The 26,119-nt window shown below is 43.7% G+C and overlaps 1 protein-coding gene across 2 annotated transcripts in view; it reads left to right on the top strand.

Annotated features, from left to right (window-relative positions):
* The window catches only part of SCAI (suppressor of cancer cell invasion), a 602,691-nt gene that overhangs the window by 382,900 nt on the left and 193,672 nt on the right, over nt 1-26,119 (top strand). For both annotated transcript variants that reach the window (XM_086924673.1, XM_086924674.1), the window contains one exon: nt 20,620-20,706. In XM_086924673.1, the coding sequence (XP_086780799.1) occupies nt 20,620-20,706 (87 nt within the window). The remainder of the gene's footprint in view (nt 1-20,619; nt 20,707-26,119) is intronic.

Raw genomic sequence — 26,119 nt, 5'->3', positions numbered from 1 at the left:
CATTTTAAAAAGAGAAAGGAGGAAAAAGAGAAGAAGGAGGAGGAAGAGAGAAGGAGGAAATAGAGGAGAAGGAAAAGAAGAGTCCTGGAAGTAATGCAAATAAAAACAATTTAAAAACAAAGTTAGGTATATGGTGAAGACAATGTAATATGCAACAAGCGGAGTCAGTTTGGTACTCTGGAAAGAAAGTCAGTTAGTGGCGACCATAATAAATCTCTCTTTTAATCAACAAAGCAGTAGAGGTAGCATAAGCTCGGTCCAAGGTGGTCTTGTTTTAAGTCTCACTACAGACCGCTTTGTGTTTGTTGCAAGAGCTCTTGTCATCTGTACATCAAAAAGATGTATAAAGGAGCATTTGAGGGGGGGTGATTTAGATTAGCCCCCATCAACCATTTGATTTCTTGTTTTATTGGACTGCAGGTGCCATATATTGTGTAGATTTACCTGCTCTATGTTCTTTCATATACTTCTATTTCTGATTAATGCTTCTAACCGCAGATTCCTTACCTTTTGAAAATTACTAGGCGCTGGACTCGATCTGGAAGTTTTCATAGCAGTTCTCAGCACACTGCTAGGTGGTGCAGTGCATCTCCGCGCGGCTTGGTTCCACCCCACGAGTAACGAAGCTGAGCTGCATATAAGTGACAGCCCTGTGCATAAACGTCAGATCATTTATTTCTCTGTCTTTGACGCGGTTCCAGAGGGCCATTCCCTCTTTCATCAGTTTTGGCAATTTTTCAAATCGAAATCCATTGTGGAAGGGAACAATGTCCCCACCTAAAACTAACAGGTACATGCATCAATATTGCATTTTGCAATTCCTTTATTGTGAAAAATAAGGAATCGCAATTAAGGAATAGCAAAATGCAATGCATCAAGAAATCGCTAAATAAATTGCGATTTCTTAATATTCCTTAATTGCGACTCGCACATTGCGAGTCGCAATTAAGGAATACCTCCCCGTTCATTCCTATGGGCCTAGAGGCCCATACGAATGAATGGGAAGACATTCTCAATTTGCGATTAGCAATTAGCGAATCGCACATTGAGAATGCGATTTCAAGGGTGCAGGGGTGTCCAAAGGACACCCTGTTGCACCCCTGAAATCAATCTGTGCACATATGTTGTGCACACACATGCCCTAAGGGCATGTATGTGCACAACATGAAACTTTGAAAAATGCACAAAAGTGCATTTTTCAAAGTTTTCGCAAATTACCATGAGGTTCATCCTCATGGTAATTTGCTCCCCCTAATTGCGAAATCGCAATTTTTAAAAGTTTCATGCATTGCCTTTAAGGAATCGCAAAATGCGATTCCTTAAATGCAATCGCAATTTGAGAATTCGCAAATATTTGCGAATTCTCAAATTGCGAGGGCCTTTACCCTTCATGCATTCCAAAAGCATATTTTGCGATCACAAACGGCCTATTTTTGCAATTCGCACCGTTTGCGATCGCAAAATCCTTTGATGCATGTACCTGTAAGGCTTCAAACTATGCAATGTCTGTCGTAAACAGAAATTGGTTATGGACCCTCAAGAGTTTGCTTTTGGTGTTTGGGCTTTGGGCATGACTCCAGGTTATACGCTGAGTTCATCGTCATGTGTCCAATGGCAATCCGGGACCCTGAAGCAAAGCTATACGTCACAGAACATTGATATAGTAACAGACCTCGCGTAAGTCTCACGCCAAAACGAGGGCACAGACCTTCTCCCAGTCTTGAGACTGATCCCACAACAGATCTTCTTCGAGGTTGAAGTCATCCGGTAAGATGAAATCTAATTTGAAGAAGAAACACAAGAAGGAGAAGCCTGACTCGACCCCACTCTTTGTCAAAAGAGACATCATGTGGGTGTCAAAGTGCCACTCGATCTTGTTTCTCATCCTCACTTGAGCAGCAGATCCAGCAGTTTACTCAGATGCAGCCAAGTTCCCCAGGCCACCAATTGCGCAGCAAGTCTAGGCTTTTCGGGAGGCCATGCTGTGTATTTGTGGCACTCTCTACTCCTTCTGGCACATTGTTTGGCCCCAAATATTTGCAAGGGCCTTCAGTTGCATAACCGCCCACAGATATATCCTCAGCACTGGCTGAGCTGCTAGAACCCAGCTTGGGTTATGCACCAACAACGGTGCCGACTTCAATCCTGGCTCTAAGACCCGCACCAGTTCCTCTTTCATCGACTTTACGGTGCTAATGCCGATATCCAGCCTTGAAATCATTCTGTCTTGACCCCGACCAAGGTCGCTGTCAGATTCTACTCATGCACACCCAGTTCTCGTACAGCCTGTGCCACATAGACCTCTAAAACTAGGCATCTTCAGGGGCTTCATTAGCTTTTTTGTTCTGATTCTGACCAGAGTTTGCCACCAACCGGCGATGACTGTGGTAATGATTGGGATGAATTATCCCCCATATTATGAGGTTGACAGTTTTTCCATGTACCAGGATGCTTGTTTCCAGTCCAGGGAGGACTTGGCTTGGCAGTTCGATCTGGACTTTTCCCATGAGGCACAGGGTCAAGACTGATTTGCATATGGCTGAGTCCAATCTGGGGTGGCGTAGTGGGAACACAAACAATGGATTTAACCCAAATATCTTAACTGGGGGACAGTGTTTGAATCATTCAGCATTCCGTCCATCATTTGTTGCAGTTACACTTTTCGCCCTAAGTGGGACGGGTATGCCCCGACCTGGGTCCCTTGATCACTGTGCCACTGGATTCAAGCTAGCCTGGCTGATGAAGGGTGACATACCCCGAAACCGGTCCCAGGATGCTTGTTTACGGTCCAGGGAGGACTTGCCTTGGCAGTTCGGTCTGGACTGTTCCCAGGAGGCACAGAGTCCATACAGATTTGCATATGGCTGGGTCCAAACTGGAGTGGCGTAGTGGGCCAAAGAATGATGGATTTAACCCAGATCTCTTGACTGGGGGAGAATGTTTGAACCATTCAGCATTCCGTCCATCATTTGTTGCAGTTACACTTAAATTACTCATGACATTCTCATCAGTACTCCATTCTAGCCAATATACAGCTACTCTCTGAATCTATTGACCACTGCCTTCCACATTGCTGTCACTTCCACTCGTCGCATGAGTGAGTTCCAGGCTCTCTTGGTGCAACCGCCCTGAGCTGTTATGTTTGTACTAGTTGATTCAATGCCCATTAGATTCCCCATGTTAGACTAATGTTCTGATTTGTTACCTTTGCCTCAAATTGTAAAGCGCTCTGATATCCTTCAGGATCAAGTTTGCGCTACATAAAACTTTATAAATAAATAAATAGTACCTTTTTTCTGACCAAACTGATGTTGACGACCAAGCAACCTGCTTGCCGAAGGTTGTGACTCCTTTTCATGTTGCGCAATCCATCACCTTGCCAAAGTTCTTTGCCATGCTTCACTCCTCGAAGTCGTGGACCCCTTGCCATTGGTTGGAACCCTTAAATAATAATAATCCATATTTGTAAAGCCCATTCAGACAGCGATTCACCTTGAAAGTGGGCGGAGCTCATTGAGGAAACGCGCCACGAATTGCGGGTTCCGGGTCCAAAAACGATTTGTTTTTAATTGAGGAACAATTTCACATCATGAGTCCTTTCCTACCACGCTGTCTATACCCCTTTGTGTCGTGGTAGTAAGCTATATCAATACAATTTACAATTAAAGTATTTGTTCTCGTTTTAGCCATAAAGTTGACAAGCACCTGTATGTTCAACTCTGCTACACCCTATGCTTAGGCGCAGCAACATTAGGCACAGCATGCTTCCAACAACGCGTTCAAGAACCCTGTACCTCACCTAAATATTCTATATAAACTACAAAAACAGTCTTCCAACCTTGCGCCCGGAAGAATGCCCAGGAACCTAATAAATATTGGAATATCTCATGACCACAGCAAGGTCTGAAATAATATACAAAAAATGCAACGGGCCACCTAGAAAAGTGCTTCTGATGGATAAATCTTCCTGTAGGCTCCTCTCCTTGATGAATACTCCTTCCAGGCCTCAGACTGGTCTGGAAACCTTTTGTCACCAGATATAACACTCCGGCAACACCAAGTGGATCCACACAGGCCCAGCCGCGACTCCGGATCAGAACGTGATGCTAGCAGAGTATATTAGGCACCAACCAATGTGCTGCTGTCAATGTTTTTCCGCACCTCATCAATGTGGTCTAGAGTTGTCTCAAAAATAATTCCACGTTTATCAAGAGAGACTAGGCCACATGTCTTCACAAAGGGCTTCAGGGTTAAGCGTTGCAGACATGGCCAGAAGATGGTCCCTTTCAGACCTCCATGACAACCGTTTGTGGTGCTGGGGTCATGACATAATGATAACTTAAGGGCCATCAAGGAGTGGGAGGCCAAGGTATTTCTGGTTCCAGTCCCCAAGGAGACTCACTAGTGGACTCTCAACAGAAGTTAAGTCGCATTTCCACAAAAGTCTAAAAAATCATCAGAAGAAGTCATCATCTCCACAAGGAAGAGGTCCTGGTTTTGGAACCGTTCTTGATGCCTTTTCCTGATTCCAGACTCTTCCTCGGCATTGAGGGACCCTCCTCCGCCACCGGTGCCTAAACGTATGAGACGGTGACCAGAGTCGTCATGACAAATTGGTAGTAGGGTTCAAAAATTGTACCAAACGTCAATATTTTTGTTAATAAATATTGTTCAATTTTTTTGTAGCAATTAGCTAGCATGCTGCATACTTCACTACCTGTTACTGTTAGGCAATAGAGTTTTTATTGAGGAAGTTGACAAAAAATGAATGCATGCATAGATGATGAGGTTGGTAATGTTTATTTGGCCTGTTAGGATTTCTTAAAGTGAAGACATTTGATGGTGAATAGTGCATACACAGTTGATTAAATTAGTTTTCAGTCTCTCCCTTCCTGAACGTTCTGTGGAGTTTGCTTATCCCTTTTCATTCCCTGAATAGTGTTTCTTATTTTTCTCATTGAATGATGAATTTCTTAAACATATTTAGGCCAAAATGCATGAAACTGGGTCTTGTGTTTTTTTACAATCTGCAAAATCTGGGACATGTTGATGGTGACGAGGATGCATCCATGGTTTTATCGTGTGATTTGTTTCGAATTTAGTGCAGCAGTATAGTATTCACAGTGGTGAGGCTGTGCTAGTTAATCTTTAGGAAAAGCTTTTATTGATGAATTTCTCAACCGTATCCTCGAATTTGCACAAATCTTTCTTTAAGAAACAAGAATACAGCGATGGACAGCACCGGTTACGTATGATTTGTTGGAGTTTGGTCATTGGACAGGAGTGGGGATCTGGCTGGGTCACCAAAGTTATAGTTCCCAATCACATTGCAGTGAAATATTGTGCTCTCCATTGCAGAAAATACCACCGGATGGAATTACATCTCACATGACATGACAGTACAGCCTGGTCCTACTTAGGCACATGGAGTGGTGTGATGTGAACTTGTTCAGGAGTTTTCGAGAAAACCAAACAATAATTTAGAGAAGGGTTCTCGAAAAACGTCGAAATTCACATTTTTTTAATATAATGTACTTTTAGAATGTAATGGACAGAGAGGAAAGATGACAACTTTAGCTTCTGCAACCATCACACTGTTCTTGAACATTGTGTTGAAAGACATTGCTGTGGGTACATATGTGCAGGGTAACACAGACTAGCCTGGGGTACCACTAGGGTGGAAAAGGCATTTTCATGATGAAGTCAAAACTGCAATACTAATTAAAAATATCTTTTACACTAAGAAATAAACATTGATGTAGATCTGAAAAAGGCATTGGCCATTTCCAGAGCCTCATACAAACTGGACAGGGTCATAGAACGTGCCCAGGTGGCAGGGAACTGGCTGAAAGCAATGCCCTTTGCTCACTGTCTATGGCCGGAGACATTGCAGAGCATTCACTGGTGGCATGGGCATTTGGCACAATGCTGCCATACCCATCTTGCATAGACATGTATGTGGAGTATGAGCAGTGCCCTGTGGAGATGCTGCTAAGGGTACAGTTGCAGGGGTACTTGGTAGACCGCATGGTTGACCTCCGCTCCGAGATATCATTAACTACGCAATCCTCACGCCTCCTAGGCACTGTTCATGGCCTCATACATGATAAGAAATCACAATTACATTACTGGTGACATCACACGTGACGACTGTCATAGTCAGCATCTAGATGCAGCAGTTTCACTGAAGAGATGTCCCAGAGATTGTATGTAGATTGAAGCCTGCAGTATCCTTGTCAGCCACTAGATGTCCTTCCAGAGTTTGTACAGGCGCAGAAGTCTGCCGCCGCTCTACTCAGAAGTAATGTACACCTTTACAGACAGTAACAGTAGTTACTAGACTGCAGTACCAGTCACCACCTCTAGATGCTGTTACCTAGCTCATACAAAGAAGAACAGACTAGTTTCAACTGCTATTAATTGGTTCTGAAAAACACAACTCTTTATGGGTTCCTTGATGTCATCAGTGGCATGGTTTGTGATGACAATGTCATCTGGGTGTCTGCCCATAGGTTATGCATGGGAGCATTATGGTTGCTTAGCTTGCTGTAACTGTAGAATTAGAGTCGTTTTTGATTGTCACCGTAACGTCATTTAAACTGAAGCTTTTAATTACGATTTGGTGACTTTTTTTGAGATGTTTGTGCATGTTTTAATGATTGTTGTATTTATCTTTATATTTTCTGTTTTTTTTTGTTTTGTTTTGCCAAACATCATGCCTAAGACCTCTTCAGAGATCTTTCCTACAATTATGCTTGCAAGTTAGCCTGTTAATATTGGTGGTGGAGCTGGTGGCTTCAGTAGGGTTTGTATCTCGTGGGCCTCCGACAATGTGCTTGGCGTATTGATGGTAGAAGCGTGGGTTCCCACCAGCCTGCCGTTGGGGCGGTGTGGGTTTGTGCTTTGCTTCCGATTGACGATGGAGGGCCGTGGTAGAGAGGGTGGTGTAAGTGGACGAAGCCAACAACATCCTTTAGGGAGATCCTCGCCTCGATGGAAGGTGCGATCCCTATGTGCTGTTTCTCGCCCAGCGTATTCCTTGGTGGTAGCCATTAGTCGGCGTCTGCTTGTGTATCCTGCTAATTGTTACATGGGGTTTGAGTTTGCAGTGACTAAATATAACACTGTGAGCAGCTCCAGGATAAGTGCTAACCATTAATCATATCTTTGACAGCCGCAAACCTGGAATTGCTGCGTAAGCATATCAAATCTACTTGGAACCCTGGAGATTTCATGGTCTCCTTTCTGTCTGCGGTGCCCTTTCTTCGACTTTGCCCTTACTCTCCAGTTGTTGTTGTATGCGCTCTGTGGTTTGCGCTCACAGCCCTAGGTTAGGGAATTTGTAGCATTTTTTTCAAAAGATTGATTACGGGAGTGTTATTGCTATGAAACGAGCAAGGTTGATAAATTTTTAATAGCTTCTTGATTCCTCCTCATTAATAGGAAGTAAAATGTATTCTCTGAGCTAATCAGGGACTAAATCTAAAGAAACAACTGCTGAGTAGTTAGAGGGCAGCACATAAGAAACCGAAGAAGAGCAGGCGTCAAAAGCGTAGTACAGCTATCCCAAAATCTTCAATTAAAATCTGAGGTTAAGTGAGGTTTTGGTAAAGAGACAAGGAGGGAGCTAGAGCAGTGGTTCTTAACCTGTGTCCCCATTAGTTAAGTGTGACACTTAACTAATGGGGTCTGCAAGTGATCAGATAATGAATATTGGATGAATAAAGTATATCTATACTTAAAAAAGCTAAAAGTAATTTTTTTTAACTCTGTAAGTTTGAAGGAATTTGAAATTGAAGGATATAAATTAAACTGGCGTCCTTATCCTGCTTCATGGGAGAAGCACAAGTACAGCAAACAAAATTTAGTGTGGACGATCAGTGGACTCAGTTGAAGCACTGGTCAAGCATTCATTAGGAGCAAATAGACAAATTGATTTTCTTGGGTCCAGCATATGGATTTCTCTTTTAAAATAAAAAAAAATGTTGAAAGACTCCAGTCTTCGCATTAGGATTTCCATTTTTGTTTGTGTATTTGTTTGATGTATACTTGTTTCTATATTTTGAGCCTATTGTTTAGTAGAAGTTGCCTAGTCCAGGGTCCCCGGCTTTCGCTAGTGATTCAGTGGGGTTACACAAAAGTCAAATTGTTAAGCACTCCCGAGCTAGAACCTCCACCAAGGCTATGAGACTAGAGCAAAGGTTATTTACACAACTGTGCAAGAGGAGTGAAAAAAGACTACCCTGATAGACTAGGAAGTTTATCGGGAAACCGGCAACCAGGCGGTGTTCAGTCCAGCAGGTGTTTGAATAGGCTGATGGAGACCCTCCATGGTGCGGGTAACTCATCTGGGGGGCCGTTGATGGAGATATTGAGAAAGGAGACTTGGTCTAGATGGCCACTTCTCACTGTAGTGTCTGGTTACCCAAAGAGGAAATACATATTTTTACCGCTGTTCAGAGGGGTTGCGTGTGTGATCTGGACATATAGCAAATCTAATCTATTTTTTATTTGGAACGTTTATAGGGAAGTGCTGGTGGTCTGTGTATTGATTTCACCCAGTATTTGTCATTTTGAAGATGCTTTATGGTGACTACAGCTATTGCCATAGGCTTTAGGAAGTGATATGGTTAAATGACCTCCCCTTTACGAACAATTAATCAGAGTGGACTGCAAAGCCCCATGGCAGTGTACGGTGATAATATGAGGAAACGGTCTTTGCAAAATGCCAAAAACATTTGGAAATAAAGACCAAGACATGGCAAGCCTGAATGTGTACAGAAGGTGAAGCATTGAAGGACACATCTTGTCCAAGCGACCAGGTCTACACCTTGGTAGTCACCGGGATGAGGGGGACGAGCTCATGGATGTTAGTGACAGAAGCAGGTTTGTTCCCTAGACAGCCACGTGGAAGATGTAATGAATGGCTTCACAAGTCAGCAGTAGAGACGCAAGTGACTTCAGCGTTAGTCTCTGTATGAACTTTAGATGAAAAAGCAGGTTACAGAAAGTGGGCCTGACAAAATGTTTTAGTCAAAGTATTCTTGAAGAAAAGCTACTTTTCTCAGGCTATTTTTGAGGCTTTTTAGGTCTCGCCTCTCAATGTGCATGCGCATTGAGCGGAGTGAGACAAAAGGGGCTTAAACAGAGGTTTTACTAGACTGGCGATTTGATGCTGTGCCCGTGCACTTTTAGGTCAATGCGCAAGCGCATTGACCTAAAATGTGCGTGCACAGCATCAAATCGCCAGTCATCTGTTCCCCAGCAGCTCTTCCCGCTCCGCCCCACAAGCTTCCCACAGCGTGCGCTCTGCCTCAGCCGCACTCCTCCCACACCTTTGAAGTGAAGCTTAGCTTCACTTCAAAGGCCCCTGGTGCTTCACACTATTCACGGCCGCCAGGCCGTGTCTCTCCCTCATCGCCGCTCTCCCCGCTCCGCCCCCTGCTGCGGCCGTAACGCATTTCTCCTCCCCCTCCCCACAGCAATGCCCTCCGTCTTGTTTCACTTAGCGTCGTTATCTCCGGTTCGCCAATACAACGATTTAAATCTTCCTTATAAATATCAGGTCAGAGATCGTGTGAAAACCGAAATTACTTATGTTCCGTTACATTATTCCCCTCTCACTGTAATAACCCGGAAGCTGTAGTTAGACACACTTCTGAGTCAGTGTTTTAATGTTTCCCCTAAAGAACAGTCGTGATGATAGTATGTGTTATATCTCTACTGTAATAGGATCTAAAAAGGCACACATCTATGAATTATTATATATAACTTTTTGGGGAGAGAAAAAAACCATTTATCTCTGCTGCTTTGACTTTTGTCACACAGCACTTCTCTCTTAGCACGGTGGCTCCTTAACTCAGTTCCTTGGCTGCTCCACCTTTACAGACACCCACCCTGCTTGCCATTGTACCTCTCGGCAAATGACGAGCGCTGTCAAAGGCAGTAGGGTCTGGATTGTATGTATCGTTGACATTACAAATGCTATAGGTGTCACAGTTGAAAAAGTATAAAGTATTGCCATTGTAAATGACAAAGCAATTACTTTTGCACGTTTCAAGACCCACACATTAAAATTAATTTGTCAATTACAAAACCAATAACTCCAACTTTTCTATTGCGAGACCTATTGCATTTCCAATGCTTGTTTACCAGGGGTTCTCTCTCCCCAACCACCCATGCCATTCCCATCCCCCCTTTTTTCTAGGGCAGGGTTCCCGTTTTATTTTTATTTTTTGTGTGTGTTTTTACAAACCACTTACTCCTTCACCCACTTTACTCCTTTATTTCACAAACTGCTTGCTACCTGCCTCGCTTTACTATAGATTATTATTATTATTTTTTGCAAGCCCCTTACTACAACTCTGGCATTACTCCCTTTTTTCAAACCCCTTGCACCCACTATGATTCTATTTTGTTTGTGTACTATCCCTTTATTTCCCCTCCCTCTTTACTCACTTATTTCTTTATAAAATACCTTATTCCCACTCTGCTTTATTCCTTTTTTTTTACAAACCTCCTACTGCCCATCCCTCTTTACTCATATTTTTGCTAATCCCTTATTTCCCCTCCCACTTTACACCCCCTTTTTTTTTAGTCTCTGCTAGACCTGTCTCGAACAGACATGTTGTTTTCAATTCAGAGTACTTCAGCCACACATAGGCTTACAATTTGTTTGCTCCATCGTCGCGCTCGTATCCTTCGTTCCTGTTTGTCTATGGAATGAACGTGTCATGCCACTTCCTGTGTTTGGCCCTCCCCCAGAGCATGGACCAAGTACTCGTGTTCATCAACTCCTCCCGTTTTAGGAGCTATGTTTGTCTTTTAAGCACTCCACACACAAGCTTGTGTTTTCACTCGCTCTGTCTCCTCCCGCCCACCCCAACCGTGGACATACGCCTGGTAATGCCCAAAGATTTTATTTCACCAAAAGTTTTTCTTCAATATCACACATGAAAGCGCTTTCAAATATGTACGTTCAGAATACAGCGCAGTGTGCTCTTACCCAAATATTTTATTTCACAAAATCTTTTTCTTCGTTATCGCACTTGAAAGCGTTTCCAGAAGTTCAGAATACAGCGTAGGAAAGGTCATAGCACTCTTTTACATAACTTTCAGCCATGGTAAACAGCAGCCGTGGTGCTTTTCAACATGGTTACACGACATTGACAATGCCATTAGCTCTTGGATTTCTGAGACCTATTAGTTTTGGCAATGTTTGTTTAGCAAACCCACCCTTTCCAAGCCATGCCTTTCCTAGACGGTATGCCTAGCCGCTTTTTTCCTACGTATCATGCTGTCCTACCAAACTAACATTGAGCTATTTTCGTGGAGAAGGCAATTTGACATTTTAACGTTTCTCAAAAGGAAGTTATGACAGCCTTTTTAGATCAGGCTGACTTTATTCATTTTGGAAGTTCATCCAAATAAATAAAGATTCCAGTACCAGATTTCTTTTAGAATAAACCCCTACACTGGAATACAAGTCAAGTCAAAGTCCACTTTATTCGATTAATTAAAATCATAAAAGTATTCTACAACAAATATCATACGTTCATATATCTTAAAAACAGTTAATACAGTATTAAACAGTAGATAGAATTTAAAAAACAAGTTAAAATGGCATTATTTACACAGAATTCTTTGCAGTTTGCACTCAACATTACAGTAAACATGAATTCAAGTATCTATCCTCAGTTGTGAATCCAATCTTAACCTTGATCTCTTACATCTAACAGATGCAGCCAAAAAACTAGCGGTGCAATACATAATCAAAGGGGAATGCAACATCTGTAAATATAAGAGCGCAGGCTTGTACTGCGTGAAGCCCAACTCCCTCAGAATTGATTTTAAATATCGAGTACGGGGTTCGTGATAAAAGGAACAGAAGAACAAAAAATGCGCATTATCCTGAGGGGAAAAACCATCACATTTGCATGGGGACGAGTCCTCGAGCTTACACTGGAATACATTCCGATTGTGACAGGCGTCTGAATTCTTTCTTGTTTGATGTTACTTCTTTCTTCTGTTTTTAGTCTCTCTGGCTTATGATTCACTCTGTTGCATGGGGGAACAGATCAGGAACTGAAGTACAAAGGTAGAATGCAGAATCGGGAAAAGTAATACTGCCCTATACATTATGGGACGGACCTTTGGCCCACCAATATGAGCAGATCCGTGGGAGAGAAATCCTATAAATGCAAGCATTGGCAAAGCCAATAGATCTCGCTTTTGGGGCTTTTTGACTTTACAAAAAGTTCGAGCTTAGATTGGTGAACAAAAAGAAAAGAGTAGCATGGGTGTGGGGAAGCAAGAGGAGGGGACAGGGTGGGCAGACTCACTGGGAGCTGGGGAAGCAACAGTAGGGGGGTGCAAAGCAACACAGGCATGGGTGGAGAGGAAGCAACAGAGGGTGTGGGTGGAAGGAAGGGACAGGGAGGTCTTGGTGGGAGGAAAGAAAACAGGGTCTGGATGGGGCAAGGAACATGAATGGTGCATGTGGGGGATGAAATAAACAGAGACAGAGGAACTTGGGGGAGCAAACAAGAGAAAGAGAGAACATGGAGCTGGGAGGGGAAAACGCACAGGGGAAAAAGTAATGCAGCGGATAAGCACACAAGGTCATCACAGAGGGGGGGGTGCTGGGGAGACCCACACATAGAGTTAAAGAGCAACATGAGTGAATGCGGCGTTGGAGGAGGAGAAGTAATAGAGGGAGACTGGTAGAAAACACTCTTGTAGATGCTTAAGCAAATATAAATTGAAGAGTAATGCATTCCTGCTCTAGGGAAAGCACAAATACAAGAAGAGGAAGGAAAGCCCAAACATAGTAATGAAAAAGTAGCAACAAATATGAGAATGACAATGAAGCCAACCACTGGTAATGAAAGGGCGGGCTCTAAGCCCACTGTAAACTAGCAATATGTTTTGCAAAATACAATGTGGTTGGTGCAATATCTAGTAGGTGAAACCTAAAAAGGGTATTTTCCCTCACCTCTCCCCCCTGGCCTGACCAGGAGCAGCAATTAAAAAAGTCTGTGTGTGATAACTATTTGTCTATCTGTGGGGCCAGAGAGGATTTAGTTGCCCCACACCTCTCATCATCCCTTCCCCCACCCCCACGTTTCAAATTGTAAGCCTAGCCCAAGCCAGAATGGTTTGTTTTTATTGCCTCACCAGTCTTGGCTAAGGGCGAAAGTTGGTTAGTTGTGGCCACACGCTTGCGTTCCCCAAAGGTAGGGTGTTTGTCCCCTTCCACCTAGACCTCGTCCAGGAACAAGAGACTATTCTGTCAACATCAAAACCAATCACTCTGAACTTCTCATAGCTTCATCAGTGCTTTATTCCCAATTGCATATGTGGCAACGAGGTACCCGTCAGACCCAGCTAACAACGCAAAAGGTGATGGGAGGGTGCTTGCAATAAGTCTGACCACTGGCAATCGGGGTAGCATTGCAACTCATCTTTCTTTTGCCCACCTCGCCACTTCAGATGAGACACAGCCATATTCAAATCAGTCTTGACCTTGCTCCAGTAGGAATAGTCTAGCCCGATCTGCCGGGCCAGGTCCTCTCTGAATTGGAGCACAAGCGACCCAAGACCGGTCTCTCCCTGATTGGGGCTCTTCAGTCGGGTGTAGCTTGGTTCCAGTGGCTCAGTGAGCATGGGACCCACTTCTGGGCAAACCCTTGGCCACATAGGGCATTGCATCAAACACTCAAGACGTGATGGGAGGATGCTTGCAATAAGTCTAATCTCTGGCAGTTGCTCAGGGTTGCACTCCAACCCATTGTTCTTTTGCTCACAACTGGCATTTGGATGTCTGCAGATGTGAACACATCAGCCGGCTGCCCACAGCATACATAAAATGGCAATCCCACCCCTCCCAATACCTGTTTGAATGGGTGGCATTAAATATCCCTTGGCATGTATGAAGTGCAAACTACCCAACTGAGTCTCCTGGCACTGCTCTTCAATACTGCCTACCAAACAGACTGGTCTCAGATTAGTCTTGCCAAAGTCAGAGAGGGATGAAAATAATGTCCATATGGTCGGACCTGAACGAGAAGGACCAGCGACCGTGAGAGGTGAGGTAAGTTTAGATAGTTTCAGGAGAGCTTTCACCTTGCTGCGTAGGTTACAAATAGATCTTATTGCATATTGTTTATCTTCACTGCCAGCACGCGGCCAAGTGAGCTTAACGCGAGTTCGATCTGCTACTGACAGCCAGGGCCTGGACATACGGGTGGTTGAGGCAGGATCTTTTCTTACTCAGCCCATTAATAGCTGCTGTATTTCTTGTGAGTCCACCTTTGCAATAGGAGTTTGGTTGGATTTGGAAGTATGGATGTTAATTTACTGTGCTGTTAAAGGATATACAGTTGCATTTACTTGAGAAGAGAGTGAGAAATCTCCATCTAAAACTAGACATAAATTAGCTAGGCCGGAGTAGGTGGGCAAAGAAATATCCCTCTGCTGTTGCTCCCCCTCCCCCCCACCCCCTCTGCACCCCCCCAAGCCAAGGTAGGTTATCAACTACTACCTGCCCTTCCCTCTCTCTTGAGCCAGGCAGAAACACCCAAGAGGCTAACAAGCACCCCATCCAACACTGCCAGTGGGCAATTAGGCAGGTTTCTATAGTATCTCTCCCAATATTTGACTGCACCTCTGCTAGCCCCTGAGGCTATCTCAGGATTCTATAGATGGGAAAGGTGGTAACCTCTCTGACAGATACATCCATACACTTTGCAGGGATAGTTGAGGTTTTAGTTCCACTACTGCTCTGCAGGTATGAAAAAGTACATTAGCGCTTCGCTGTCATATGTGATATTATGTGTGAGACGTGTAAAGCGGCCTTTTAGTTGCATGGCTCACCGTAATTGGGGAACTCTAGAAGTTTTAGGTTCTGCACAGTAAAGATAACCTTAATTGAACACTTTTTTCCCCCAACAATGTATACAGTACTTATGAATGGACGTACATTATTCTATTCAGTGTTTAATTTGAGCCGGTGGTGGCTAGTGGGGCCATTGGCACGCATTTTTGGGGCCGGCACTCATTTTTCTGCCCCAGATATTTACAGAGAGCAAGAGAGGGAAAAACACAAGGTGGAAAGGCAGAAGAAGAGAAACACGGAAACACCGTCACAAAGGGACAAAGCAGTAACCTGCAAGAGTGAAATAAAGAGGCAGGGAGTGTCTGGTAGTGGATTAAAGAGGTGTGAGGTAGATGCAGTACTGTGCAGCCTTGCTATTCAACACACTGACGTTTAATTGCACCGCCGTGGGCACAGAGCTGTCGGCACTGGCACATATTCTTTTACAAATGAAGCACAGGTGTTTATGAAGCAATAGAATTTGTGATAGAGATACAAGACCTGTCACATAATTATGAGTTAAAATCTGGCTACTCAGATCGGTCTACAGGTTCGAAAACACTGATTGGCATCACTCAGCCGTTTATTCCAGTGAGTACCAGTGACCTAGCTACCAGCAGCACTTTAAAAACCTCTTCACATACCTTGGTGTCGTGTATGAGCAGTCAGGATTATGGGGGGCGGCAGTGAAGGCGAGAGCCTTCTCTCTATGAAGTCGACTGCGGTCGTGGTAAATTTCTTGAAGAAAATGGGCAAAAGACCTCCGGGGATCCTCCTAAAGATCTATCAAGCTAAATGTGTGAGCATTGCGACATTCGGGCTGGAGTTTGGGTTTTTTATGACGTATCTTCTATACAACGCTTGAAAAATGCTTTTTTAAGGTATATTTTAGCGGTACCTGTCAGTTCCCCAGTTTTTAATTGGGTATTTCTTATATTGCAGACGTGATTAAAGTACAACTGGTGCTTCTTTGGCACCGTGTTTGGCCCTCCAGTTTTACTGGCTTAAATAAGGAAACCATCACGGACTCAATGAATCTGGATCATGAAGTTAGATTCCCTGGCTGAAATAGGTTAAGAATGTCATGTTCGATTTGGGGCATCAAGAATATTACACTTCCCCATAGTCAATGAATTCTATACCAAGGAAGGATTTTAAAGCAATTTACATGTCCCATCTTGAGGCGCTTAGAATGACCGCCGAGGTGAATAAATGTATGGTAGTCCAACATCAAACGACCCTGATTACTTATGAAATCCAACCGTATCTTTCATGTTGTATTGGGGGATATGATCGATATCTTTTAACGCTATTTAGTTTTGGCATCTTTCATTGTCTAATTCGCTACCCAAGGATGAATGACTAGTCTAGTTACCTCAGCCCCTGCCCTTGTGACAATATTTCCCCTCAAACCACTATTCACACGATTTTATTTTGCAAACACTACAGTAAGGAAAGATCTAGATAGATTATGCCCCTATTGAAGGTCGGGATGGAGGCAATGCCGACCTGCCTTTTTAGGTTTCGCCTGGCGATCCGCTGCGCAGCAGCGTTCGCGCAGGCGAAGTCTTTTGAGAACAGTGTATGTGGCTTTGTCTCGCCTCTGTTCCATTGGCTAGCTCCAGAAATGGAGGCTAGCCATTGGAAGAGAGAGGAGTCCGTCATTGTCCGAGGCGATTCGTGTGCGTTCCAGCGATTTTTTTTTTTTTTTTTTTTTTTTTCTCATCCCGCCCCTTTTTTTGCAGTCACGAAGAGGTGGGCCCATTGTGGGTGTTTACTTTTTTTTTTGCCTGATGTTTGCGGCCGCCATTGTTTCATGGAGCTGGGGCTGAGCGGATGCTAGAGATGTTCCGTTCTCCCCAGGAAACTGTTCCCCCTTAAGTCTTTAACTCCCTTACCCTCCTTGTCACCCTCAAACCTGCTTACCCTTCTCATCCGCTGTGATTCTTTGGTAGCCTCCGTTTTTCCAGTCTCTGAGTCCCTTTTCACCTCGCTGGGTGCTGTTAGACCTGGATCGGCTGCTGGGGGCGAGGAAAGTACTGGAAACGCTCTTAGTGCTGCCCCTAATGCCGGGGTGGTTCCCTATCTGTGTGCTCGGAGGCTCTGCGCTGTACACTGCCTCTGCCTCCTCCTCTGCCTCCTGTGTCGGTGATTTCTGGGCTCCGGTCTTTTCGTTACCGGTCTTGTCGTTAGGCAGAGATTTCCCCAGAACTGCCCCTCGAGTAGTGATTGCAGCGCCCTCTCTCCTCCTCCGTTGTCCCGAGAGCGTATTGAGCGTGCCTTGGTGTTTCGGGCACTCAGTGCTCCCGGCTGTATCACTGCATGCGCTGCCCTCGCTCCCCCGCAATCCTACAAGCCTGAGTAGGAGACAAGCGAGTCTCTCAGCGCTCTTCGGAGAGACGACTCCCCCCTCGATTGCCGGCAGGTAAGTCTGTCCTTGATCATTGCGGGACACTGTGGCGTTCCTTCCAGCTGTGATTTTCCTCCTTGGATTCCCGTCAAAAAATGGGTGTGATATATTTTGGCAATGCAAAAGCAGCTCCTACTTTGTTGAAGATTAGTTCAGATTAGTTCAGACTTTGTTGAAGATTAGTTCAGACGTTTTAGATGTTCTTCTATAGCGAGTTCATATTTTTGCATCGGCGAACATGGAGCTCCCGACCGGACTGCTTAGCCGGCCGCCATCTTCTCCCTGGTCTGTGTGTTTCAGCTTGCACTGTAACTTTTCTGCCTACTAGAGAACATGTCAATTCTGCTGAATATTCTGTACTTCAGTAATATGTGTTTAAAACTTTGTTAACTCGTTTAACTACTTAAAAACCATAGCAAAGGTTTTGCTTATGTTTTTACAATAACAGATCACCATGCACCTTTACATTGCTTTGTGCTGCCTCGAGCCGCTGCCGATGACGGCCTGATACAGAGGCCTGGAGCCGGCGCGCGCTGGCGGAGCTCCGCCTGTCTCCAGCCACAGGCCTCGCTCTGCGGTGCAGCATTTTTATGTCATCTGCATCTGGCACAGAAGGTTTTTTTCCGCCTGACGTGCGGGAATGGGGAAGTTGGGCTGAGAAGCACGTATGGCCCCGATGCGCCCTTTCAGCATCGACCGCAAACAGCAAGGCAAGGGTTAATTCTTTCATCTTCCCGAGGCCGATAAGCGCAGGTCTATTGCGTTAATGATGAAAGGATCAACTTAGGCATTAGAAGGACATTTACCTTTAGGTATGTGCAATCGAAATACAACCGCCTCGTGGCTGGCTCTCTCCAGTGTTGCAAGTACCTTCATCATTAGCCAGGAATCTCCTTTACTCCTAGGCTATTACTTTCCGTCCTCCTCCCACGCCTTACTCCAGACGTTCAGCACAGAGATGCTAACTCTGCTCAGGTGCTATAGATCCAATAAAGGGGTTGGACGACCGGCATCCTCCTCGATCTTAACCAAGCCTCCACCGCAACATGGCGGGGCAGAACCACCGTGGCATCTGCACTAACGTCCCAAAAGTGCCTGCAAGGGACCAATAGGAGCTGGAAGTAGAGATGCGATCCTGGATTTCAGAAGGTCAATCAAGGTTGTTGAAGTGAAGGAGCAATATAAATGTCTTTACATTTTATTTTTACCTTGTCACATTCGCTGTACGTTCAAAGGCAGGAAGGGGACATGTGCAAAGTACTTATGCAGTACCAAAACAGTGATAAAGTCGAAATAAAAAAATTGCTATTCCAAAACGGATTAAAAAAACTTGATAGAAAATTATTAAACAAAGGACACGTGGCTCTGGGTGTGTGTGTGTGGCTGGCTCTGTGTGTGTGTGTGTGTGGTAGTAATTGCTGTCTGCTAAGCTCGTCCGTAGGGTACAATAGGTCTCACATTTGTGAGAGATTAAGCTAATGGCAATGTAAATGACAATGCCATTTTTTTTTTGAAAATCTGTTTATTAGCATAGTAATTGGAGCAGTTACATACATATTCGGGCATAGCAATAATCAGAATGTCACAGTTATATGTTTGCTCAGTATTTACAGGTAGTTAGTATCATTGATTTTTCATTTTCATCTGGAACCATTGCAACTTAACAATCCCTTAACATTCCCACACCCTCCCCCACCCTCTAGAATCCCTCCCGACACTCTTCCAACATGCGTATAAGTGTGATATTTACATCTTGGTCACTTGTTTCTCCGTAAATTGCAGTTTTCCCCATACACACAGGCAGGCTGGGATAGAATTGTCAATGGTACGGGGTTCTCCGTACCCCAACACAGTGCACCTTACATCGTGAATGTCCCGAAGGGCTGGACCCATTCATCCCGTTTTTATTGAGTTATCTGTATCCTCACCATCCTCCTCATCCCCAGCCTCGAAGGTCCCCAGCACAGCGAACCAGTCCAGGGAAATCGGTGTTTTCCTGAGACCTCTGTGTTCCTCTCACTGTAGTGCTTCGCCTTCTGCCTTGCCCCATCGTATTACCTCTGCTTTCCATAAATCCGGGTCAGGTGGTCTGGGGGATTTCCACCTCATCGTGATTGCTCGCTTCGCTAGTAATAGGGCCAAGTCTGTGAAACGTGTCTCCACGGTCTTTGTGCGTGTTGACGGTCCCAGCCCTAATAGTGTATGTTCTATGGTGAGCGATTGGGACAGGGTGCCAGCACTCTCAAGCGAGTCAGCGATGGTGGCCCAGTAATGACCCAACTTGGAACATTGCCATAGCATATGTATTAGTGATGTGTCGTCAGTGTCGCACCGGGGGCAGTTGCTACTCGCGTCGGGGAACATCATGTGTATGCGATGTGGGGTCAGGTAGGCTCTATGTAGTAACATCAGCTGAATAAACTTGAATTTGGGGTTTCTGGCTACCTTCTTGGGAAACTGGAGAATGCGTTCCCATTCTTTGTCCCTCAGTGGCCTACCAACGTCTCCTTCCCATGCTGTCCTGAGTGATGATAGAGGGACCGCCCTCCCCTTTTTGATGCTAGCAGTGAGCCATTTGGGACAATGCCATTTATTTATCTGTTTTCAAAACCAACACATAAATACAAATTTTGTCATTTACAATGCCAATAGCTCTAACTTTTCCAAAGGCGAAACCATTGTATTGTAAATGCTTTTTATATCTGCAGCTGCTGGGCAGTATGGATTGTATTGGTGTGATGACTGGCTTTCTAAAGAACATCTTGAAAGCAAAAAAAAGAATATATAGCTAACATTTCTATGTAAATGAATTTGTCTGTACTATTAGCTGTAGGGTTACTCTGTTCTTAAATGTATTAATATGATTAGCTTTGCATTGGTTTTTTTATCCAATTAACTGTGTAATATGTGTATGTCTGTATTTTATCTGTCTGCTTTTGTGATTTTAATGGCTAAAATCGAATAAAGCATATTCTGATTCTGATTCTGATAAGGATCACTCAGCCGTTCATTCTAGTGAGTACCAGGGAGCTAGCTACCAGCAGCACTTTAAAAACCTAAAACAGGGGTAGCACAATGTGGTTTTACAATTATTGTTATCCTACTGTTTGTTGCTACTGTACTTTGTGTACCACTCTCCATTTGGTACTTAGCAACTCTCAGAACAAACCCAGTAGTACACCTGGAAAGGTGAGATTGGGAAAGAAAAATTGCCTTTTTTTAGTGGGGTTTTTCCGTCCTTAATAAAGTGTCTGTGCTGTAGCCCTGTAAGGTATTCATGTTAATTGCTTTGTTTAATATTTATGTATGTCTCCTTCTCTTTTGTTTCAAATAGACAAATACTGGACACGAGGTATGGCTTGAAACGATGGCAGATTGGGGAGATTGCATCTAAAATTGGACAGCTGTATTACCATTATTAGTAAGTAACTCCTGATGCTTATCATTTCCGTTTAGTCATTCAGTAAAGTACATATCGGACAGATAGTTACAAATGCATGTAATCTCAATGGAGAATTCGTAGGACCCACCAAGCAAGAATATCCTACTTCCTGGGAGCTGGCCATAGCATTTCTTGATTGAAACTGATGACGGGTGCTGATAAGAAAAATTCTCCGACAGTCAAAGTGACCATAGCACCTGATACCGTACACAAGTTATGGTAAATATCTTTAATCAAGTGCACAAACAACCGCTGCTCCTAGGCGCTAATAAAACACCAAAGGGGATAGATGTTTGAACCTTTTCATTTTGTGTTTTATGAATGGCACCTATAATGTAACTTTAGAAATGGCATCTGTGGGCAGTATTAAAAAAGTGGATTGCCTGTTTGGAGTTTCACAGCTTCTTAGGCTGCAAGGGTGAAGGGGTAGGTTGGGTTCCAAATAGAAGCTCAGTTAATAGATTTTTGTATGACTGTATTTCTGGGTAAACCTCTGTTTAGTGTCATATTAACGTAACTATTGTTCGATCACCATGGCTCATACTGCTGGAACTGTGTCCATATATACGAAAGGTGACTGTGCAAACACCAGTCATTGTTACCCAGTTTCGTAGGTCGATACCTTGGGTAAAGTGTTTGGGAAATTGTTAATTTCTCGGCTTACTGAACATGTAGAAGCAAATTACATAATTTGGCATTTATGGACAGGTTTTAGAAGCTACTTGAACAGTATCTTGAATATTTGTAGAAATTTGTTAAACTGAAAACGAATAACAATTTCTCAAAACTAGGACTTTCTTTGATACCATGCCTACAGCTTGTGGTTGACACACAACTTATTGCTACAACTGAGAATTAATTGTGGGAGCTTCTTTTTGCATTTGAATGTGACTGTATCCAAATGTTAAAAAGTGTAGTTTTAATCTTAGGTCAGCAGTATACAGCCCAAAATGTCCATGTCTTTTTTGATGGATGGTTTCAACCATTGGATTCCTCACCTTAAAATACTACCTAGGTACCAGTCTGAATCTGGAAACTTTTTCCAGCAATCCGCCTGGTGGTGCCATGTAGATCCATGTTGGCTCCGTAATACCTCAGAAGTGACGGAGTGGAATCCCATATAAGTGCCAATACTGTTTGCTGGCTTCAGTTACTTGCTTACTTCTGTTGACACCCTCAGACGTGGAGCATGAACAATTGCTAATACCAGTGTGCAGATTCCTAACTTGCGACATTTTCAGATGTTAAAAAGAGACCACTCCACAGAACGGGGAAGTGAGAGAGAGATGAGGAATCTGCAGTTAGATGGAGTATCCACCACAAAGGGTGTTTACGAAGTTAAGTAACTTGTTTATCTGAATGATACATCTAGCCACAGATTCATTCCTCCCCTTACAATAGATACAAAAACAGTACCTCTCCAAGTGGAGGTTCGATGGAGTGAACTCAGACCAAGAAGACTTGCAGAACCGAGCAGGTGTTAAATCCTTCCCACTGGACCTGACTGTCAAGGCAGTAGTGATTTTTGAACATATGCACGGATGCCCACATCGCTGCCTACAGATGTGAAAGACAGGCATTCTCCATGCCAACGCGGTGGGCAGTCTTAGCCAAGGTAGAATGGGCTCTTGGACCTTCCAGTAGTTGCCCATTGGTCAGTGCATAGCAGCTCTCAATGCAGAGGTCTATTCATCTTGACAGCATCCTCTTCTGCCCAGCCTTCCCTTTTTTCACCCTGGACAACCCCAGAAAAAAATGATGGGTAGCACGGTGCCAAGGATACCTTGTCACATTGTTGCTTGCTTTATTCAGACATAGAAATGGTGCCACTGTAAATGCCTCCATTTCCTGACAGGATTTTCTCAGTTGATGGACTTGGGAAAGACTTTTGTCTGCAGCATTAAAACAAATCTTGAAGTATTTATTTGTAATAAAAACAGGGTGTAAATAATACATTGTCATGAAAATGTTTTGCTTCACAATTTGTGCAAATGTAATTTACACTATTGACCCCGTTCTCCAAACATCAGTTATTTCTAGAGGGTGCAGACAGAAGAGAAAAATGCCCAAACTGAAAGATCTGATGTCTTTAATCTTATAGTGCCCCCTCGCCGGTATTTCTTGTAAATTTTGGTTTTGCAAATCTGTTTCTTAATGCCAACAGATTCTTTTAGAGCACACATACTGTGATTGGAGAGCAGAATGAAAACTGAAGATGAGTTCTAAAACGTAAAGGGATATGAGGAAGGAGATGTGACCTAGAGCTACTGACTTTGTACCTGGGGAACCAGGCTCTAATCCCAGCGTTGGTTTATCATTGTGTGCTTCTGGGCAAATCCGTTATTTCTTCATGCATGAAAATGCATAACTTAACCTGGTGTTCATGTCAAGCGCCCTCAGGCTAAGTTTGCGCTACATAGAACTACAACTTTAGAATTGAAGAGGCACACCTTATATTAAATTAAGTTGACATTTGCAAGCTGCTGAGTGCAACATAGTTTGTTGCGCACAAACTGATTTACTTTGAGATTTAGAAGCAGCAGTGGTTTGATTCCAAACAGAAAATAATTATTTGTTTGTCAACATTTTCAAAGCCCACTTTAGGCATTGGCTTGTTTAGGTTAGCCCCTTCCAACTAATCCTTTAAAACAGTGTAAATCATATCTTGGATCAACCCAATTGAGTATTTTTATTTCCCTGTCCTTCTTCTGTCTATGGGTGCATTATTATGTTTTTGTAGGGAGTTCTTTCACTGCAGCGTATGAGGTGAATTGTTTGCAGCATCTGGCAGAGACTGGTGAATTACTCACATTAAGTACCATCTAACTTTAGTAATGCGTTAGAATATTTGTTAAGTGTTATTTTGCAGTAAAATACTTTTTTGGTGAAAAAATGCATTAGAAAGTAGTTCCTTGCCCCACTGTGCCGTTTGTCGTAGACACTGTATTATCCGTCACATGACACCAGCACACAGTGTGGGCCTTCAGCCCGGAAACATCCAACATAAAGGCAAATATCTTCAGAAAGATTAGGAAGAGCTTGATCTGTCCTGACAGATGAACAACAAGGGCATCTCAGGAAACCATCCAGGAGGCGAAACCTCGAAGAAGGCAATTGGAAAGGGTCATCCCCAAATGGACGGAAGTCCTATTTCCGAAAAAAGAATCGGCGAAGCTATTGATCACCTCTCCAGGGTTGTATGACAGAGGCACGCATGACTAAACCACGCGTGCCTCTACTACGCTGCCTAAACAACGAATGCGTCTGAACAACGCATGCCTTTACCACTCATGCCTTTACCACCCCTTCTTCAAACGAAAAGATGGCGCTAAAGTGTGTTTTTCTGCATCTGCAGTCTCAGTGGTTGCCAACTTTCTGGGAGATTTCAATATTGTTCTCCTCAGGTCTCTCCTTCACATTCTCATGGCTAAACATCATCATTCAACTGAAGTCCAGCCTTCTAAACCTCTAGGTCTTGTAGGCATGGCCTGCAGGTTTTTCACCTCAGTTATTCTAATACAATTAAACCAGTGGCTCAGGATGTGCGAATGCGGTCGCCAGTCCAAGGAGGGTTTTGGCCAAGGTTGTTACTAAGACACGATTTTCATTCAGCGACAGATTTACAACCAGTAAAGTTCTGCTTTTGTACATGGCCTGAGTTTCTCATCTCCGATTTACCTGGTGCAAGCCCGCTCCCACATCTCCAAACTCCTAATCGGGCCTCAAATTCTTAATTATGAGGTGGCTGTAATCCCATTTTGGGCACAATTTGCTGATGATACCCATAACGGGATTATAATTTTGGCACAAACTATAGGTGTTTCATCAAGAAAAGATGAAACCCGCTGTGAGTAGTGGGAGCAAGTGACACATGCATGCATATTTCAGAATGGAGAATTACGTACGTTGAAAGCACGTTATTCCCCACTACAAGGTGCTCAAGTCGGATTCCAGCGGCACAAGTGGTGCACATGCCAATTTACGTACCTCATGCTATTGCAAATTAGAAGGTGTGCATTTTACACTGGAATTTTGATGCTGCATCACGATCGGGCCAATCTGTGCAGATTGCTAAATAAGTCTTCGTCCCAGAATGTCAACCAACCACGCCACGAGCAAGAGGAAACCAGATAGCCAGAGCGTTATGGGGACAATTGTCATCCATATTTGATTTTCCAGCGACTCGAGCAAATACTTCAATACACAAGGGCCCTCAATTATTTACTGACTGCTCAGCATTCATGCCTCCTGTTTTGAGAAAACATGTTTTCACTGCAGTTTCCTGATTGTCTCATTTCTTTGTATTCTTTTTTTTTTCTTTCATTAGTTTTGTATTCTGTTTTATTCTCTGTAGTCCCTGTTTGTTCCCAAACTGCAAACACAAGGCGAGGATGGACGGAGCGCTGAAACTTTTCAGACACTCTTCCCCCAGTCACAGATCTGGGTTGAATCCATCATCATTCTTTAACTCACTTCACCATCCCAGTTCAGACCCCGCTATATGCAAACCAGTCTTGACCCTGTGCCTCATGGGAATATTCCAACACAAACTGCCAAGCCAAGTCTCCCCTGGACCGGAAACAAGCATCCTGGACCGGTTTCAGGTTCAAACCCTTATCAGCCATGCTAGCTTGAATCCAGTGGCTAAGTGAGCAAGGGACCCACACCTGGGCATACCCTGCCAACTTAGGGCGAACATAGCAAACACAAGAAGATGGATCGAGCCCTGAAACTTATCAGATACTCACCCCCAGTCACAGATCTGTGTTGAATCCATCATCGTTCTTTAGCTCACTTCACCACCTCAGTTCAGACCAAGCAATATTCAAATCAGTCCTGACCATGTCCCTCATGGGAACAGTCCAGCCGAACTGCCAAGTCAAGTCTTCCCTGGACCGTAAACAAGCATCTTGGTTCCGGTTTCAGCTCTCCGTCCATCAGATATTGTTCTGTGGAAGGGCAAGCCCCTCAGGTTAAAGTCTGGGAAGGTTGCATCTTCATTAGGGAAGGAATCTGTTCATTAGTAGAAACTTTGCTTCGCGTTGATGATGAAACAGTACATCAATGTGAAAACATACATAGGTTCATATCAATCGTGTGCACGTTTACTGCTGTTTAAACATCATTATTAAAATGTATTTTTTAACCCCCTTACCTGTCAATCTAGACACAGCTATTGGCTTGGTAGTCATGACTGACAGAATTTAGAATCGCTGAAAAAAAGAACATGAATTTCAGGTTTTTTTCACATTAAAACATAAATGCAGGCAGGAATATTAATGTTTTCTGCCTTATTAGTCTGTAAGAATCAGTATCACGGAAAACAGGGAGCATTAATTGTTTTTATATTGCTATTATTACTTTGTTCTCTTCATAAGTTGTTGACAGGCAG

This window comes from Lissotriton vulgaris, chromosome 5 (assembly GCF_964263255.1).
Source record: "Lissotriton vulgaris chromosome 5, aLisVul1.2, whole genome shotgun sequence".
Classification (NCBI taxonomy): Eukaryota; Metazoa; Chordata; class Amphibia; order Caudata; family Salamandridae; genus Lissotriton; species Lissotriton vulgaris.
This window is presented reverse-complemented; position numbering and strand designations above follow the sequence as displayed.